The sequence below is a fragment of the Panthera pardus genome, unplaced genomic scaffold (assembly GCF_024362965.1).
Source record: "Panthera pardus isolate Hobbes unplaced genomic scaffold, ASM2436296v1 HiC_scaffold_24, whole genome shotgun sequence".
Taxonomy (NCBI): Eukaryota; Metazoa; Chordata; class Mammalia; order Carnivora; family Felidae; genus Panthera; species Panthera pardus.
Genome location: NW_026526810.1, coordinates 114,241,535 through 114,258,470, shown reverse-complemented (window position 1 = coordinate 114,258,470; position 16,936 = coordinate 114,241,535). Strand labels below are relative to the sequence as shown.

Below are 16,936 nucleotides of genomic sequence, written 5' to 3'. Positions count from 1 at the left end.
GTTAGCACAGAGCCCGGCGTGGGGCTCTAACTCATGAACTTCTAGATCATGACCTGAGCCGAAGTCAGGTGTTTAACCAACTGAGGCACCCAGGTGCCCCTCTTCTGCAGTCTTAACTGATTTTCATCATTTCTGCCTGCCCAGTATTGGCTCCCGTTTTCAAGAGGTCCTCAATTTCCTTTTGGGAAATCACCTGTCTTCATTTTGTATCCTCTTGTGGGAAGGGTGAATTTTGGTAAGCAGCTCCCACCATGAAAGGTAAAGGAATCAAATCCTTATGTTTGCCTCCCTTTCAGCCACTCTTTGTATGGACCAGTGTGACCTAAACTCAGCCCATCAGATGCTCTCTCCTAGGACTTTGACTCTTGGGCAAATGACTCAAGGATGAAAAAGCTGGTTGGAGATCATTTATCTTAGTGGTGATACACTTACCAGACAGTCTCTGCCACAAACCCTTGCTACAGCCCTTGCTGCCTAGCCCTATGGAGATTCTCCTTACTCCTGACTTTTTCTAAGCCCTGTCCTCCAGCCTTCAGCCATGCACTGAGCTGCTAATAACCTTCCACTGAATCCCCTTCTAAGTCAGCCAGTGTTAACTTGCATGCATGTGACCAAGACCCCTATCCTATTGTGCAGGCCACCTGCTCCTCCAGCTAAATAGCCTGCCTTCTCTCACTTCAGTTTTCTTTCTAGGCAGGCATTCTGCATGGCCATTTAAAAATGCCATACCGGGGCATTCAGTAGAGCAAGTGACTCTTGATCTCAGGGTTGTGAGTTTGAGCCCCACACTGGGTGGAGAGCCTACTTATACATACATACATACACACATACATACATACAAACAAATGCTATACTGGAAGCCTCCTCCTTCAATACTTCTTCCAAGTGATTGTTATCTGTTCTTTTCATTCCCAAGTTCTATCTCCTTGTAGCAGACAATGATAGGGTTGTCCTTTCTTCTCTGCATTGATTCTTCTTTCTCTGTAACTGGTTCCTCACCTCCAGCAGCTTGGACTTGTGCTTTGGCCACCATGTCTAATGTTTTTGGTCAAGCATTAGACATCTCACCCTAAGCTGGGCCAATTAGATTTCTCTTTCCTGGCATTTTATAAATTTGACCTAGGGAATTTGAAAGGGGTCAGTTGCTGAGAGCTAAGCCTCAGAAGTGGGTTGGTGCTAGGAGGAAGGTCTATAAGTTTCTGTTGCTGATGTTTGGGATTTTTTTCCTGAGTCCCCACACTTCCCTATCATGAGGAGAATTCCAATAATGTACCTTTCTTGACAAAGTTTTCTAATATTGATTTTGTTAGCCTCAATCATAAGAATCTTAATACAGTCTCCATGTGATAGAAAGCTCCTTGGAGGCAGGGCCAGATTTTCATTCATTTGTCCATTTATTTATTATTCATCAGACATTTCTTGAGCATTTAGTATGTTCCAGGCACTGTACTGGGTGCTGGGAACCCAAAGGTGAGTTAAACAATCTCCTGTACTCAAGGAGCTTGCTCTATGTCTAGTTGGGGGTATAAATATATTTAATCAATCATTTATTCATTTAACAAATAATTCATTTATTAAAAAATGATTGCTAGCACTTACTATTATGTGACATGCCCTGTAAGTAAATGCTTTTCTTATTTCATTCTCACAACAGAGTTATGCTTCATTTTACAGATGAAAGAACTGAGTCACAGAGACGTTAAGCAGCTTTGCTAAAGTCACAAGGCTTCTAAGTGCTGAACCTGGGTCTCCAATTCTGTGTGACTATGGAGCTCTTGCTTCTTCTTTTTATTTTATTTTATTTTTTTATTTTATTATTTTTATTTTATTTTTTATTTTTGGGACAGAGAGAGACAGAGCATGAACGGGGGAGGGTCAGAGAGAGAGGGAGACACAGAATCGGAAGCAGGCTCCAGGCTCCGAGCCATCAGCCCAGAGCCTGACGCGGGGCTCGAACTCACGAACCGCGAGATCGTGACCTGGCTGAAGTCGGACGCTTAACCGACTGCGCCACCCAGGCGCCCCTTGATTTTATTTTTAATGTTTATTTATTTTTGAGACAGAGAGAGCATGCAAGCAGGGAAGGGACGGGTGGGGGGAGGGGAGGGCAGAGGATCTGAAGCAGACTCTGTGCTGGCAGCAGAGAGCCCAATGAGGGCATGAACTCATGAGCCATGAGATCATGACCTGAACCAAAGTTGGACACTTAACTGACTGAGCCACCCAGGTGTCCCTGGAGCTCTTGATTCTAACCACTGTGTAATCTCCCTCTCAAAAAAAAAAAAAAAAAGAATCCCAAAGAAGTAATGTGACACATGCTTACACAGGTGTGTATAAGTTCACAGTGAAGAAAGAGACTAATTTTGTGAGGAGTTTGGCGTTCAAGAAAGGTTTTACAGTTGATATGGTTTGAGCAATCTTGAAGGAAGGGTTGTAACTCTGGTGCCTAGCCCAGAACTTTGCATATGAACTCAGTAAAATGGTGATGAGGTGGCTTATGCATCTGGAAGGAGCTGTTTTTCTGTTTGCATGGAGCCTGGGGTGTTTCCTACTGCCTTCTGAGGCATCCGTTTTGTGATTTAGCAATGGTGTGCAAGGTTATCAGATCATTTGCATATCATATCATTGATGCTCACAAAAGCCCTGCAAGGTAAGTATTACAGGTATTAATTTTGTAAGATGGGTGCGGAAACTAAGGATAATGTTGTATGACTCGTCCAAGACCACACATGGTGAGCAAGTGGCAGAACAAGACAAGGACCTGTGTCCTGCCCTCTGGAGGGAGGCACTAGCTAACAGGATTCCTCTAATATAGCTGCATTCTTCACCCTTATGCTCCAGTTTTAGTCTTTGTTCTTTCCAGCCTCTGCACCTGAGTTTTTGAAGGTTCTCTCTCCCGGGAACACCGCCCCCTTCTTTCTCATTCTCAGCTCTCCAAATCCTGCTCATCCTTCAGGATTAAGCTCATCCTACATCGTCTTCCCAAGTCTTTTCCAATTCATTCAACCCAATATCTAAGCTTCAATTAAATCCTTTAGCCCTGCTTCCAACCAGATTCCTGCCCTGAAAACTTTCTATATGGGAAGTCTAGACTTGTCACTGCGGTCCAGCTTTCTTCATCAGAACTCCAGCCTTCCGTAGGACTTTTATTGCTGTTTGCTTTATCTATGTACATCTTTTCTCACTATAATGTAAGCTCCATGAGGTGCAAAACACATGCTTTTCTTCTTCTTTTTAAAAAATATTTATTTATTTTTGAGAGAAAGAGAGTACAAGCAAGGGAGAGGCATAGAGAGAGAGAGAGAGAGAGAGAGGGAGACAGAGAATCTCAAGCAGGTTCCACACTGTCAGCACAGAGCCTGACATGGGGCTTGAATTCACCAACCATGAGATCATGACCTGAGCCGAGACCAGGAATCACACAGTCAACCAACTGAGCCACCCAGGGGTCCCCACATGCTTTTCTTTTAGCCTCATACTTCTGTCACAAACTTATATTCTTTGGGATCACAGTGTTTGTTAACTCAAAGAAGAAAACTCTCTGCCTATCTGCTGTTAGATTGTTCAGCTCCTAAACCACACAAAACTGATACCTTGTCTATCCCTTTTCTAAATATGGGGTAGGGGGGGAATGCAGGGGCTCTCATAGGCCCATTCAGCAGTTAAAAATAACCAACATTGAATGAATTTTTACCCATGGCCATGTCTTATACAAAATACACTACATATATTAACTCAAATCCTCAGGACAACTATTATTGTCTTCACTGAACAGATGAAGATATATAGTGGTCACTCAGCTAGTAGTAAGTGGTGCAGCCAGGATTCAAACCCAGACCACCTCCAGAGTCCATGCTCTTGACTGTGACACGAAATTCTTTATGGGTAACCAAAAGTCTCTCTCTCTCTTTTTTTATGTTTGTTTATTTTTGAGACCTAGAGAGCATGAGCAGGGGAGGTGCAGAGAGAGGATTCGAAGCGGGCTCTACTCTGACAGCAGAGAACCCCATGCAGGGTTCAAACTCAAAACTGTGAGATGATGACCTGAGCCAAAGTCAGAGGCTCAACTGATTGGGCCACCCAGGCTCCCCCAAAAGTCTCGTGTTATGATGTAGATCCATTTCCTTTCTAACCCCTACGGGAAGAGAGAACTAAAGGGGTGCGAAAATAATATTTATTATGCTCCTACTATGGGCCAGGCATTATGATAGGTGCATGATGTTTTATTAATATATTTCTTGCTGTGAGTCTATGAAACAAGTGTTAACTTTAAATTTTTTTTTTTCAACTTTTTTTAATTTATTTTTGGAACAAGTGTTAACTTTAAAGAATTTGGCTCCCAAAGTGGCTACTCAAGGTTTAGCTTTCAGTTATTCAGGTTCCTTGGCTCTCAAATAAGTACCCTTTAAAGGAAATTGTACAGAAAATCCTGATTGGGGGCAGATGTGAAGGGCCAAGCGACGTTCGAATTACTAAGAAATATGTTATTGTACGGTGCATGTCGATGAATGGTTAGAGAATGCTGAAAATGCTCTTCTACAGACACCTACATAGGAATTCGCAAATTAAATAAAGGATCCCTGTCTCGGGCTGGGATTCACATCGGAGAACTTCCCCGAAGGCAAGGGCAAAGAGGGCGCCACCAGTCCGGGAGAACCCAGGAACCCGCTCTGGGCACTTGGGCTCAGCCCCCTTCCTTTTCTCACACTCTAATTGGCTACTTCTTCCTGGGCCCCGCCTCCTTTGCGTGGACCAAGAAGCCGCCAAAGCCTCCTCAGACCACCTCCTCAACACCAGCAAGCTGTTTTGCTGTCGCCCCCGTGATTGGCCAGACAGTAGCATGGGGTCTGCCTCCTCCTCCTCCTGATTGGTCATCAGTCCTTAGGCTTATGACCCTCCTGTCCGGCCCCGCCCCGTTTCCCCTTGGCAGCGGGGCCTTGGGCGAACCACCTACTCCGCGGGAGTGGGCCCCGCCCCTATGTGACGGCCAGGCCGGTAATTGGCGGGGGCGTGCAACCATTTCCGGTTTCGAGGAGGTGGGTGGGGTGCGGAGCGGGACTGAAGCTGCTGCCGTCTCGGCCGCCGCCTACAGAGTCGCCTTGTGCCTGGTGCTACCGGGACGATGCGGCCGGGGCCCGGAGGCTGCTGCTACCGTCGCCCTGTGCGGGCGAACGGCTGCGTGGCGAACGGGGAAGTGCGGAACGGGTACGTGAGGAGCACCGCCGCTGCCGCTGCCGCTGCAGCCGCCGCCGCCGGCCAGGTACGGTGGGACTGGGCGGTCGGGCTGAACCGGAGGCAGTGGGCCGGGACCCCGCGAGCTGCGCCCGTGCCGAGTCGGCGGAGGGGGCGGCCGGGCAGGGCGAGGTCGCGGTGACCGTCCGCGGGGCCGGGAACGGGCGCCGGGCACGGCTCAGGTGTGCTGGAAGCGGTGTCCCGGCGCTGACGGGGCCTGCCCGGAGCGGGAGGCTCAAGGGAGGCGTAGGGGCTCCCCCATCTCTCCGCGTCTGAGGTCTTCCTCTTTTCCTCCAGAGGTTTGGGTTCTGCTCAAAGCCACAGTGCCTTCCTCCGCCTGATTTGACCAGAAATTCGTGCCCCTCCTCCCCCGGGGAGGCAGGGAGTGACCCTGCGGACCCTGGGAGGATCCACTTCGGGGCTCTTGGTTTTTTCCCTGGAGGCTCCCTCCTCTTGTCCTCGAGGTGGTTGCTTCCTTTAAGAGTCCTGAGAAACACCCTCGGGGTCCTCAGGAGGCAGAGAAAGTTAGGAGGTGGTACCAGGCGGAAACACACCCAGTCTCTCCCTAACACATACCTACCCCTTCTGCAAGCAAGGCATTGGACCACAGATCTGACAGTGAACCGGGCCTGGTGCCTCACAAACATTATGCTTCTACCCAGCCCTTGGTGAAACCCCATCCCGGGCTCTAGGTAGAGTTAGGTGGTCCCTGTGAGCAAGCGTGCTATCACAGAAGGGGCTGTTGAACGCAGGTGGTGACTTGTGATGCGTCTCTATACCAGTTAACCAAGGTTGAATCACCAACCAAGTTCAGGCAGTTCTGAAATATTTTGAAAAGTTGTGAATTGAAGACAATAATTATTAACAGCCTTCCAATTCTCTGGATGACATATTCTCCTGAGATGTGTTTTTAAAGACGAGCTATTTAAAAAGATTAAAAGGACAGTGTTACTTGAAGAAAGTGTTGTGAGATTTACAATTGACTTTATTTTTTTTAATTATTTTTAATGAAAAAATTTTAATGTTTATTTATTTTTTAGAGAGACAGAGGGAAGGGGCAGAGAGAGAGGGAAACACAGAATCCGAAGCAGGCTCCAGGCTCTGAGCTGTAAGCACAGAACCCTTTGTGGGGCTGGAACTCACAAACCTCTAGATCATAACCTGAGCCAAAGTCGGAGCCACCCAGGTGCCCCTGCAATTGACTTTAATACTTATAAATCCCAATCAGATATTAAGGAAAACTTTTTTTTTCCCTCCCAAAGCCATCCGTTCCCAGTAGCAGTAGTGTGACTATTGTGATTTAATTTGGCTTTAATATATCTAGCAGCCCCCGCCACCCCCCCCCCCCCCCCCGCCCCCAAGTCAGTAGATGTGATATGGTAGATAGACCTGTTACTGTTTGGTGTGAAATAGAAAATAGAGCATTTCTCCAGGTCATGCTGACATAGTAAAACTATGAGAGTTGGGGGACAAATAAAAGACTTGACCTCCCTTGAAGTTGTAAGATGGAAGGCACCATAATGCACAGATTCAAAAGATTTATTTTCGGGGCACCTGGGTGGCTCAGTCGGTGAAGCCTCCGACTTCGGCTCAGGTCATGATCTTGAGGCTCATGAGTTCGAGCCTCGCATCTGGCTCTGTGCTGACAGCTTGGAGCCTGGAGCCTGCTTCAAATTCTGTGTCTCCCTCTCTCTCTGCCCCTCCCCTGCCCCTCTCTTTCTCTGTCCTTCAAAAATAAATACACCTTAAAATTTTTAAGAAAAAAAGATAAAAACTATTAAAAAGCAAAAGATTTATTTTCATTTTTAAAGAAATGTGTGAGAGAAGAAGTGGTAAGAATGCTCTCGTTATTAATGGTGTAAAGGGTTTTTTTAGTAACATAAGTGGGTAATAAGAAACTTGTGATATAGGGTACAGCATGGAAACCTAAGGGGTAGGAGTCAGAGAATACACTGCAGATGAATGAGTGGATTATGATTTTTAAGAAGGAAAAGGAAGACAAGAGAAAGGCGTTTGCACTTCAGGAAGTGTTTTGTGTTTAGCTGCTCTTTTCACCTAACAAAGGAGTTATGTTCTGATTTAATAGTAAATTTCTCCCTCCCATAATCTAGCAATTTAACATTTGTAGGCATGATATATATTTCTTTAATGTTTATATTTGTTTTTGAGAGAGAGAGCATGAGTAGGGGGAGGGGCAGAGAGAGAGAGGGAGACACAGAATCCAAAGCAGGCTCCAGTCTCCAGTCTCCGAGCTGTCAGCACAGAGCTTGATGTGGGGCTCGAACTCACAAACCTCGAGATCATGCCCTGAGTCGAAGTCAGATGCTTAATCAACTGAGCCACCCAAGCGCCCTGGCATGATATTTCTTCAGAGACAGCTGATTAATAATAAGATGAAGACACATCAAGTTGCTAAAGTGAAATTTAAAAATTTGTATGACTCTAATAGCTGGCTGACTTTTTCTAGTATATTTTAGAGAAAAAATCCACTCAAGACACTGTGGTGGCATCTGGAAAAATGGTATAGTAGAAGGCCTGAAAGAATGTTTAGGGCTCCACTGTCCCTTCTAGAAAACTGTTTGTCACAAGTCTTTTTAAAACAGAGACTTTAGAGATACAGCTTTGTACATGAATATGAGGAATATTGACCATGGGTTTGTTTGTTTTTCCTTAAGCCAAAGAGATTTTTGGTAACTTCATGGGAGCAAGAGTATCTTTAAAAAATTTTTAGTTGTTTTTGTTTTAATTAAAGTGATTAATTAAGTTAATCACTTTAAAGTGCTACATTAGTGCTCCAACCTCTATTTTTCCTCAGTTGCTGGGGAAATGTTCCCAATTATGCCATAAAAATACACATAAGATATTAAGTCTTCAGATTTGTGTCCTCTTTTAACTGAAATATAAATCGAGAGTTTTTCAACCCCGAGATATAGGTTTGTTTCCTCCCATATCCCAGCATTTGTCTTTGGATGAACAGAAGTTAGAAACTTCTAGGGTCCTTTTACACTCTCAAGAGTTTCTGCGTCTGATGGGATGGATATATATGCTTGCCCTTTGTTCTATTTGGGTTTAGAGTCTGAGTAAATAGATCCTGTGGTAGAATGGGCATATAAAACAATCAAACATTACTGTTTGTTTTTGTTTTCTGGGTTCCCCCCCAGTTTCTTCTCATTGTAGTAAAATACACATAACATAAAATTTACCATCTTAACCATTTGTAAGTGTACAGTTCAGTGGTATTATATACATTCATAATGTGCTACCACCACCACCATCCACTGCCATAACTGTTTCTTCTTTTTTTTTTTTTTTTTAAATTTTAAACGTTTATTTATTTTTGAGACAGAGAGAGACAGAGCATGAGCAGGGGAGGGGCAGAGAGAGAGAGGGAGACACAGAATCTGAAACGGGCTCCAGGCTCTGAGCTGTCAGCACAGAGCCCGATGCGGGGCTCAAACTCACGGACTGTGAGATCATGACCTGAGCTGAAGTCGGACGCTCAACCGACTGAGCCACCCAGGCGCCCCAACTTTTTCTTCTTGTAAAACGGAAACTCTGTCCCCATCAAACAGTAACTCCCCATTCCCTCCTCCACCTAGCCCACCCAGTCTGTGGCAACCACCATTCTACTGTCTCTATGAATTTGCTGTAAGTACCTCATATAAATGGAATCGTACAATATTTTTCTTTTTGTGACTGGCTTATTTCATTTAGCATAATGTCCTCATGGTTCATCCATGTAGCACTGTGTATCAGAATATCCTTCCTTTTAAAGGCTGAATAATATTCCATTGTATGTATAAACCACATTTTGCTTAGCCATTTGTTTTTTTTTCTTGTAGGAGTTTATTTTATTTTTCTGTATTTTTTATAATTTACACCCAAGTTAGTTAGCACATGGTGCAACAATGATTTCAGGAGCAGATTCCTTAAGCCCTTACCCATTTAGCCCATCTCCCCTCCAGCAACCCTCTGTTTGTTCTCTATATTTCAGAGTCTCCTATGTTTTGTCCCCCTCCCTGTTTTTATATTAATTTTGCTTCCTTTGCCTTGTGTTCATCTGTTTTGTATCTTAAAGTCCTCATATGAGTGAAGTCATATGAGATTTGTCTTTCTCTGACTAATTTCACTTAACATCATACCCTCTAGTTCCATCCACGTAGTTGCAAATGGCAAGATTTCATCCTTTCTGATTGGCGAGTAATACTCCATTGTATATATATACCACATCTTTATCCATTCATCCATCGATGGACATTTGGGCTCTTTCCATACTTTGGCTATTGTTGATAGTGCTGCTATAAACATGGGGGTGCATGTGTCCCTTTGAAACAGCACACCTGTATCCTGTGGATAAATGCCTAGTAGTGCAGTTGCTGGGTTGTAAGGTAGTTCTATTTTTAGTTTTTTGAGGAACCTCCATACTGTTTTCCAGAGTGGCTGCACCAGTTTGGATTCCCAGCCATTTGTTAATTGACACTTGGGTTGCTTCCAAGGTTTAGGTATTGTGAATAATGCTGCTTTGAATATGGGTATACAAATACCTCTTCAAGACCGAGCTTTCCGTCATCTTGGATATATATTCAGAAGTGGAATTGCTGTATCATATGATAATTCTATTTTGAATTTTTTGAGGAAATGCCATACTGTTTTCCACAGCAGCTATACCATTTTACATTCCCATCAACAGTGCACAAGGGTTCCAATTTCTTCACATCCTCGCTAACACTTGTTATTTTCTCTCTCTCTCTTTTTTTTTTTTTTTTTTTTTTGCACAGTAGCTGTGAGGTAATAGGGAAAAATGTGTCTATGTGTGTCTGCTCCCATATCCTGGCACAGAGCTCATGAAACTTGTGCAATTTCCTAAGTGATAATACTAGGAGCATCTTTTGTTCTAATATTTAGTCTTTGACCCTTATTCCTGACACAGAGTCTCTAAATCCCTTGGAATTTCCCCAGTGATAGCAGTGTCTTTTGTTCTAATGAGGTGACTCTGTGTGGGTTCCCGGATGGGGGCTGCTCACCAGAAAGACCAAGCCAGGTGTCCGCTCCACCCCCATTCTCCACAGAGGAGCGAGAGGCGGGAAATGAAGTTAATGATTGCTGATGCGTGAAGCCTCTATAAAAATCCCCAAAGTACCAGGTTCAGGGAGCTTCCGGGTTGTTGAACATATGGAGATGCTAGGAGAGTGGCGCCCCTTCCCACACACATTGCCCCTGTTCGTCTGTGTCCTTTATCGTATCTTTTTATAATAAACTGGGAAATAGTAAATAAACAGTTTTCCTGAGTTCTGTGAGCCATTCTAGCAAATTATCAACCAGAGGAGGAAGTGGTGAGAAACCTGATTTATAGCTGATGGGTCAGAAGCCATGGGACAACCTGGACTTGTGACAGGCATCTGAAGGGGGTGGGGCCTTCACCTGAGGGATCTGACACTATCTCCAGGAAGAGAGTGCTAGAATTGGGTTAAACCGACACCAGCTGGTGTCACGGTGGAACACCTCCCCCCCCCCGCCCCAATCAGGTGTGAGAAGTGCTGTGAGTGTGGTAGCTCAGTGAGAGGAGAGGAGAGGAGGAACATCGCAGGAGCGTTGGGTTTTGTTCTTTACGGGAGCCTTGTGTAGACATGACTGTTTTTTAACGATGACAGTAGACATGGAGTTTTCACAAGGAAGAGGAGCAATAAAGCAGTAATTTTTCCTCCCTTACCATTCAGAGGGGTGAGAGGAGGGCCAGCCTTTATTTGAGGTGAAGGGTGGCAATTAGCACTAGGAAAACTTTGAAAGAGTTAGAATTGGGAGCTTTGGCAGAATTAGAGCTAGAAGGAACCTTTAGGGGTTTATGTAATTCAGTTCTTTTATCTCTTTGTAGGACTTTATTAAAAAGTAATCTTGATAGATGATTCTATTCTATTTTTAAAGACCCCTAGAGGATTTGCAGGAACTTTTCTTCAGCGTGTTGCAGCATTCAGTGATCTTAATTGCAAGAGTTTCTTACTGTGGGTTTAACGTTTGATCAAATAAATGCCGTATTTTGGTTGCACCTGAAATAGAATACTTGTTTTTACTTTTAGAGCTCCTTGTTTACAGCCTTTTAAAAAAAATCTCTTTCACTTCTTTAAGGCACGTTTGAGGTTTGGGCGCACATTTTACCTTCCTTAACTAGTTAATAAGTATTGAAGGGAAAAAAAAATTACCTGCCTTTGAGACCATTTTGAACCTAACTTTCTAACCTGTAGAAGTAGTTTTAGAAGTAGTTTTAATGATATATTAGAATGATGACAGCCTTCTAGCTGCCAGAATAAGATTCTATCCTAAGGAGGACTTGGGGCACAAGTCATGTTCTTATTTAAATAATAAGACTAGCAAAGTAGAAAGAACAAAGGGCCAGTCTTGCTACTTAGGAGGCAAATGAATAACTAATGGAGGGTGGTTTACTAAATAGCTACTAGCTTTTGTTTCCACTGAAAGGAAACAGTAACTGTGAAAAGAAGTTAGTTTTAAGACAAGAGCTGGAGGAGTATCTGTTCACACTTGGCCATGATACCTGTTCACACTTCACAGGTCTCATGAGACATCCAAAGACCTCAAGGCGTTGAGCCAAAATAATGTTGTAACTACAGTTGTAGGACTAGATTTTTGTTTTGAATGCACTTCTTCCAAGGAGAAGAACATTTCAAATCTTCCTAGCTGGATCTGAAAGATTCCAGAGTCATTAATTCCACTCAGGAATTCTCTCGAATAAAACTTCTTGGGCAATGAAAGCAGTATTTAATACATAAACCTCTGTATTCTTAAGACAGTATTTTAAAACTTGGATATTCAGGGAAAGCAGGCTTGCCCACTTTTTAGGGTTGGCCTAGGTGCCCTAGAAACTTTGTAGTGCTCTGGGGCAAGATAGTTAATTGGTTGAGATTCAATTAGATTCAGTTTTTGAAAGAAAGAAGTAGTGTTTTATTGGCAGAATAGGCAATTGAGAGGGATGGGTAGAGACTGTGTTTGCATTCTGAGTGGGTGTGCCTTACTTGATTAAATACGTGGTTTGTGGCCTCAGAAGTCCGTTGCCTTCTGAATAGCTTCTAAGAAGCCTTCCATAATATAATTTGTAGTTTGTGACTGATTAAGCAAGTAAGCCCTTTCTCTCAACCCATTTAATCTGAGAACATTTATGTTGATGTTTGCGGTCTTTAATGCTACCTTCAAGACCCATAATAAAGATTAAGGTTGCTATTTTTCCTCTTTAAAAAATTTTTGCTTCTGATTGTAGAAATAATACATGTGTACTGTAGGACCCAAAAGGATTGGGATAATCCCTGGTGTAGGGGTATTGATTTTTTTTAGTGTGGTCTGTTTTACCAGCCTGCTGCTTTCTGCTGATCTCTAAGTACAGTGAAATACGCAGTTGTACTGAGACTATGGGTATGGCCCAGCCTTACTCCAAATAACGCATATTGAGGTTGGGGAAAGTATTCAACAAATTTGGTAATCTGGTAGGTTTAGAAAGTAAAGTACTGACTTCCCAAATTTGATGGTTTTGACTTATTCTAAATAAGCCTCCTGCTGTCTAATTAGTAAGCCTTCAGCAAACATCTGAGATTTTACTGCATAGTTCCCCTTATCCGTGGGGCATATTTTCTAAGATCCCTAGTCAATGCCTGAAACCGCTGTATACAGTAGATAGTATCAAACCCTGTATATACTATTTTTTCCTCTACATACATTCCCATGATAAATGTTAATTTATAAATTAGGCACAGTAAGAGATTAACCACAATAAATAATAATGAAATAGAAAATTATAATGATACGCTGTAATAAAAGTTATGTGAATGTGGTTTCTCTCTCTCAAAATACCTTATTGTACTGTACTCACTGTTGTGATGATGTGAGACGATAACATGCCTACAGGATGTGACCAAATGAGGTGAATGATGTAGGCATTGTGACACAGCATTAAGACTGGTGTTGACCTTCTGATGATACATCAGAAGGAGGATCATCTTCCAGACTGTGGTTGACTGTGGGTTTGGAGAACATGGGTAAGGGGGACTTCTGTATTTGCCTTGTGCCTGGTGTGTGGTAGGATCTTAGGGAATCTTAGTTGAAGGAATGAACTGGTGGTGGTTGAAGCCATGAGAATTGGTGAAGCAGAAGAAGGCACTAAGCAAGAAGAGGAGACACCTAGGAAGTAATATGGGGGAATCATAATGTTACTGGGAGAAGACACACACACTGCTGAAGAAGGCTGATTGTGCAAGAACAGAATCATTGGGAAGTGGTTTGAGAAAGCCCAAGGAGAGAGAGAGGCCATTTCATTAAGGAGGGTATGCAACGTGGTGGCGGTGGGAAAGCAAGGCTATAATTGTAACAGGTACCATTTACTGTGGCCAGGACCTCCTCCAGCTTTGTCATGTATCTAGTCTTCACAAGGTCCTTTCTGGGTGTATATTATCCCCATTTTATAAATAAGACTGAATTCCAGATCATTTAAATAACCAGTCCAGTTAGTAAGTTGATAGAACCTGGCTTGTCTTACTCTATTAAGCCACTGGATTTGGCAGTTTAGAAATTACTGGTAAGTTTTGAGGAGTTTAAATTAGATATGCCACAAGTTATGCCACGCTCTGAACATATATTCCCAGAAGTGTCCTCCTTTTTTCAGCAGGGGAATTTTGAAAAGTAGGGAGTCCACATTTTTTTTTTTTTTTAAATCAGGATAAATTCCCTCATTTGTGTCAATAGCATCCCCATATGGAATGACTGAAAAGTGCTTCCAAAGCTAGCTGTAAAGCAAACATATTTTGACATTACTGTTTTCCTGCCTCAAAAATGGAGACCCCCAAGTATGTATGCACGGGAGCGTTTTCAGTTAGTTCAGTGGCATCCTGTGCACGCGGGCAGCGAGGCTCTGCCCCGGAGTTACCGTTCTCACCTGCCGCCCACGTCTCCTCTGTAGCGTTTCCCAGTCTCCAGGTCAGCGTGTCACGGCATCACAGACCCGCGTAACAGGAGCGCGGAGTACGAGGGTGGCTCTGCCACAGGTGACTGCACCTTCATCTCGGCTGTCTTCCACCTCTGACACGTTCTGGGCCTGTGGCACCACACCCTCCGCTCTGGCTGTGTGGTGGACGCTGACTGAGAGGCAGCCTGGTTCGCATGCCTTTGCCTTCTCTGCGAATAATCTCGGATTATTCTGGTGGTCGCCTCTGTGCGACACGATCACGTTCCTTCCTCGGTCCTGACTGACACGGGGATAGGCTCCTGTGCCACAATGAACCTAACAACACTCTCTCACGGGGATTTATGGTTTCAACAGGGAAAGAGTCTGAAGGGCACTGGATCTCCAACATCCTGGAGAAAAGGTCTGTGAACTCCTGCTGCTGAGGTCCCAGGTGCTAGTTCCCGTCTGACTTTTCTGAGTTGTTCATCAGTTCTACCCTGCTCCCTCCTTTTATTTATTTTTTGCATGCCTATGATCCTTGCAATAAATCACCTTTTTGGTTAGCTAGAGTCAGTTTCCACTGCTATCAACTGAAAGAAATTTAACAGGTATATATTCTATGTTAAAATGTCTTAGAACTTCTGTACACTTAACACTGACTAGGCACCTACTGATTTTCAGAGTGTCAGTAAAAATTTTTAAAAGGGCTCCTAACTCTGTTAATTTTGTGCATTTGGAATATTGTTTACTCTTATCTGGGATAAGGGACATCTGGTCCAAAATTATAAGGCAGTACCTTTCCTGTTTTGAAGACGTGAGAGTCTCATTGCCACCTATAACTAAACCCTTTCCAGGTTCTCATTAACACACATGAAGACAGACCAAAAAAGGAAAAACAAAAATCAGAACTAGTATTTTTTAAAAAAAGACAACAGAAGACCACAGATCAAAATTCAGACAGTATTTGTCTGCTAACTTTGCCTAACTATGGAGAACATGCTCGTAAACATTAAACAAGACTCATTCAGGGTTGAAAAATCACAAATCAAAGAGGAAGTAATAGATTATTTAGTACAAGAGTTTAAGAAAATGGGACTATTTAGAAGCAAACTCTGGTTAGAGCTTCTCCCCACACCATAGCATCACAGAGACTGTTAACTGGCCCCCTGTAGATATTCCTATCTCCCCTTTGGTAGTAGAAGCTCTCAGATTTAGCTGGGTCCATGGTCATCCAGCTACAGTCTACATTTCTCAATCTCCCTGGCAGCTAGGGGTAGCCATGTAATGAACTTTGGCCAACAGGAAGTGAACAGAAGGGGCAGGTACCAGGGCCGGATTACATCCTTTAAAACAATTGTTCTCTTTCCACTTCTCTTTCCTGGAGAGAAAGAGAATGAAGTGCCAGTGGCCTGGAATGTAGATAGATGTGGTTGAAGACGGAGATGCTAAAACAACAACAACAACAACAACAAAACATCCTGGTGCCTGGGTGGCTCAGTGAGTTAAGCCTCTGACTCTTGATTTCTGCTTCAGTCATGATCCCAGGGTAGTGGGATCAAGGCTGTCGTTAGGCTCTGCTCTGAGCATGGAGCCTGCTTAAGATTCTCTCTCTCTCCCCCCCTCTGCCCCTCTCCCCAGCTCATGCTCCCATACTCTCTCTCCCTCTCTCTCTCTCAAACAAAAAATAAACAGGAGCACCTGGGTTAAGCGTCTGACTTCGGCTCACATCATAATCTCACAGTTCGTGGGATTGAGCCCCCTCCTTGGGTTCTGTGGTGACAGCTCGGGCCTGGAGCCTGCTTCAGATTCTGTGTTTCCTCTCTTGCCACCCCTTCCCCACTTGTGGGTTTTTGTTTTTTTTTTTTCCCCTCTCTCTCAAAAATAAACACTACAAAAAGAAATTTAATAAATAAAAATAAAAACATCCTAAAAGATTACAAAACAAAGATAGCTCATACCCTACTGAATGCTACCTGTCTACCTTCAGACTTTACAAAGAGAATTTCTATCTTGTTTTTTTTTTTTTTTTTAATGTTTATTTATTTTTGAGAGAGAGAGCACAAGTTGGGGAGGGGCAGAGAGAGAGGGAGACACAGAATCCAAAGCAAGCTCCAGGCTCTGTGCTGACAGCAGAGAGCCCAACACAGGGCTCGAACCCGTGAACCGTGAGATCATGACCTGATTGGACCCTTAACCGACTGAGCCACCCAGGCACCCTCTATCAAAGTTGTTTGAACAACTTTATTTTGATGTCCCATTTACATCAACAAAAACAAAAAACCATACTGAGACTTCTGCTTATAGGTTAAAATTAATAGGTAGAGACAAACCATCACTTTCACAGAACAACTAGATAAAACTACACAGATTACTCAAAACAAGAAATAGTGTTAAAGACATTGAAGAACTGTCTCTCATGCAAAGCAAAGAGGGCAAATAAACTAAAATTCCAGAGAAGAAGAACCTTTCCTTAGTGAGCTGAAATCGCTAGTCGTTTTCTTCCCTGGTGTTATTTGCAGAGTGTGAGCACGAATGATCATAAATGGGCTTGCCACAAGCAGAAGAACTCTGCCAAGGGGAAGAAAAACCAGTGGAGCTTATGATAGCTCTATAGGATGGTATGACAGACTGAATTCTAGCAGAGCCCCAGACCTACGGCCAGTTTTCTGCACAGGACACTTACCATGTGCTAGAGAAGCTAGAGAGCTAGACTAGAAAGGTGGCTTGAAATCAACCACAGTCTTACAATGCTAGAGGGAGGGG

The 16,936-nt window shown here is 43.5% G+C and overlaps 1 protein-coding gene across 1 annotated transcript in view; it reads left to right on the top strand.

The window, feature by feature from the left end:
- Positions 1-5,027: 5,027 nt before the first annotated feature.
- Positions 5,028-16,936, top strand: part of SPTLC2 (serine palmitoyltransferase long chain base subunit 2) — a 107,553-nt gene continuing 95,644 nt past the window's right edge. Inside the window, exon 1 of the mRNA XM_019427325.2 lies at positions 5,028-5,260. Within this exon, the coding sequence (XP_019282870.1) occupies positions 5,123-5,260 (138 nt within the window). The 5' untranslated portion in view covers positions 5,028-5,122. The remainder of the gene's footprint in view (positions 5,261-16,936) is intronic.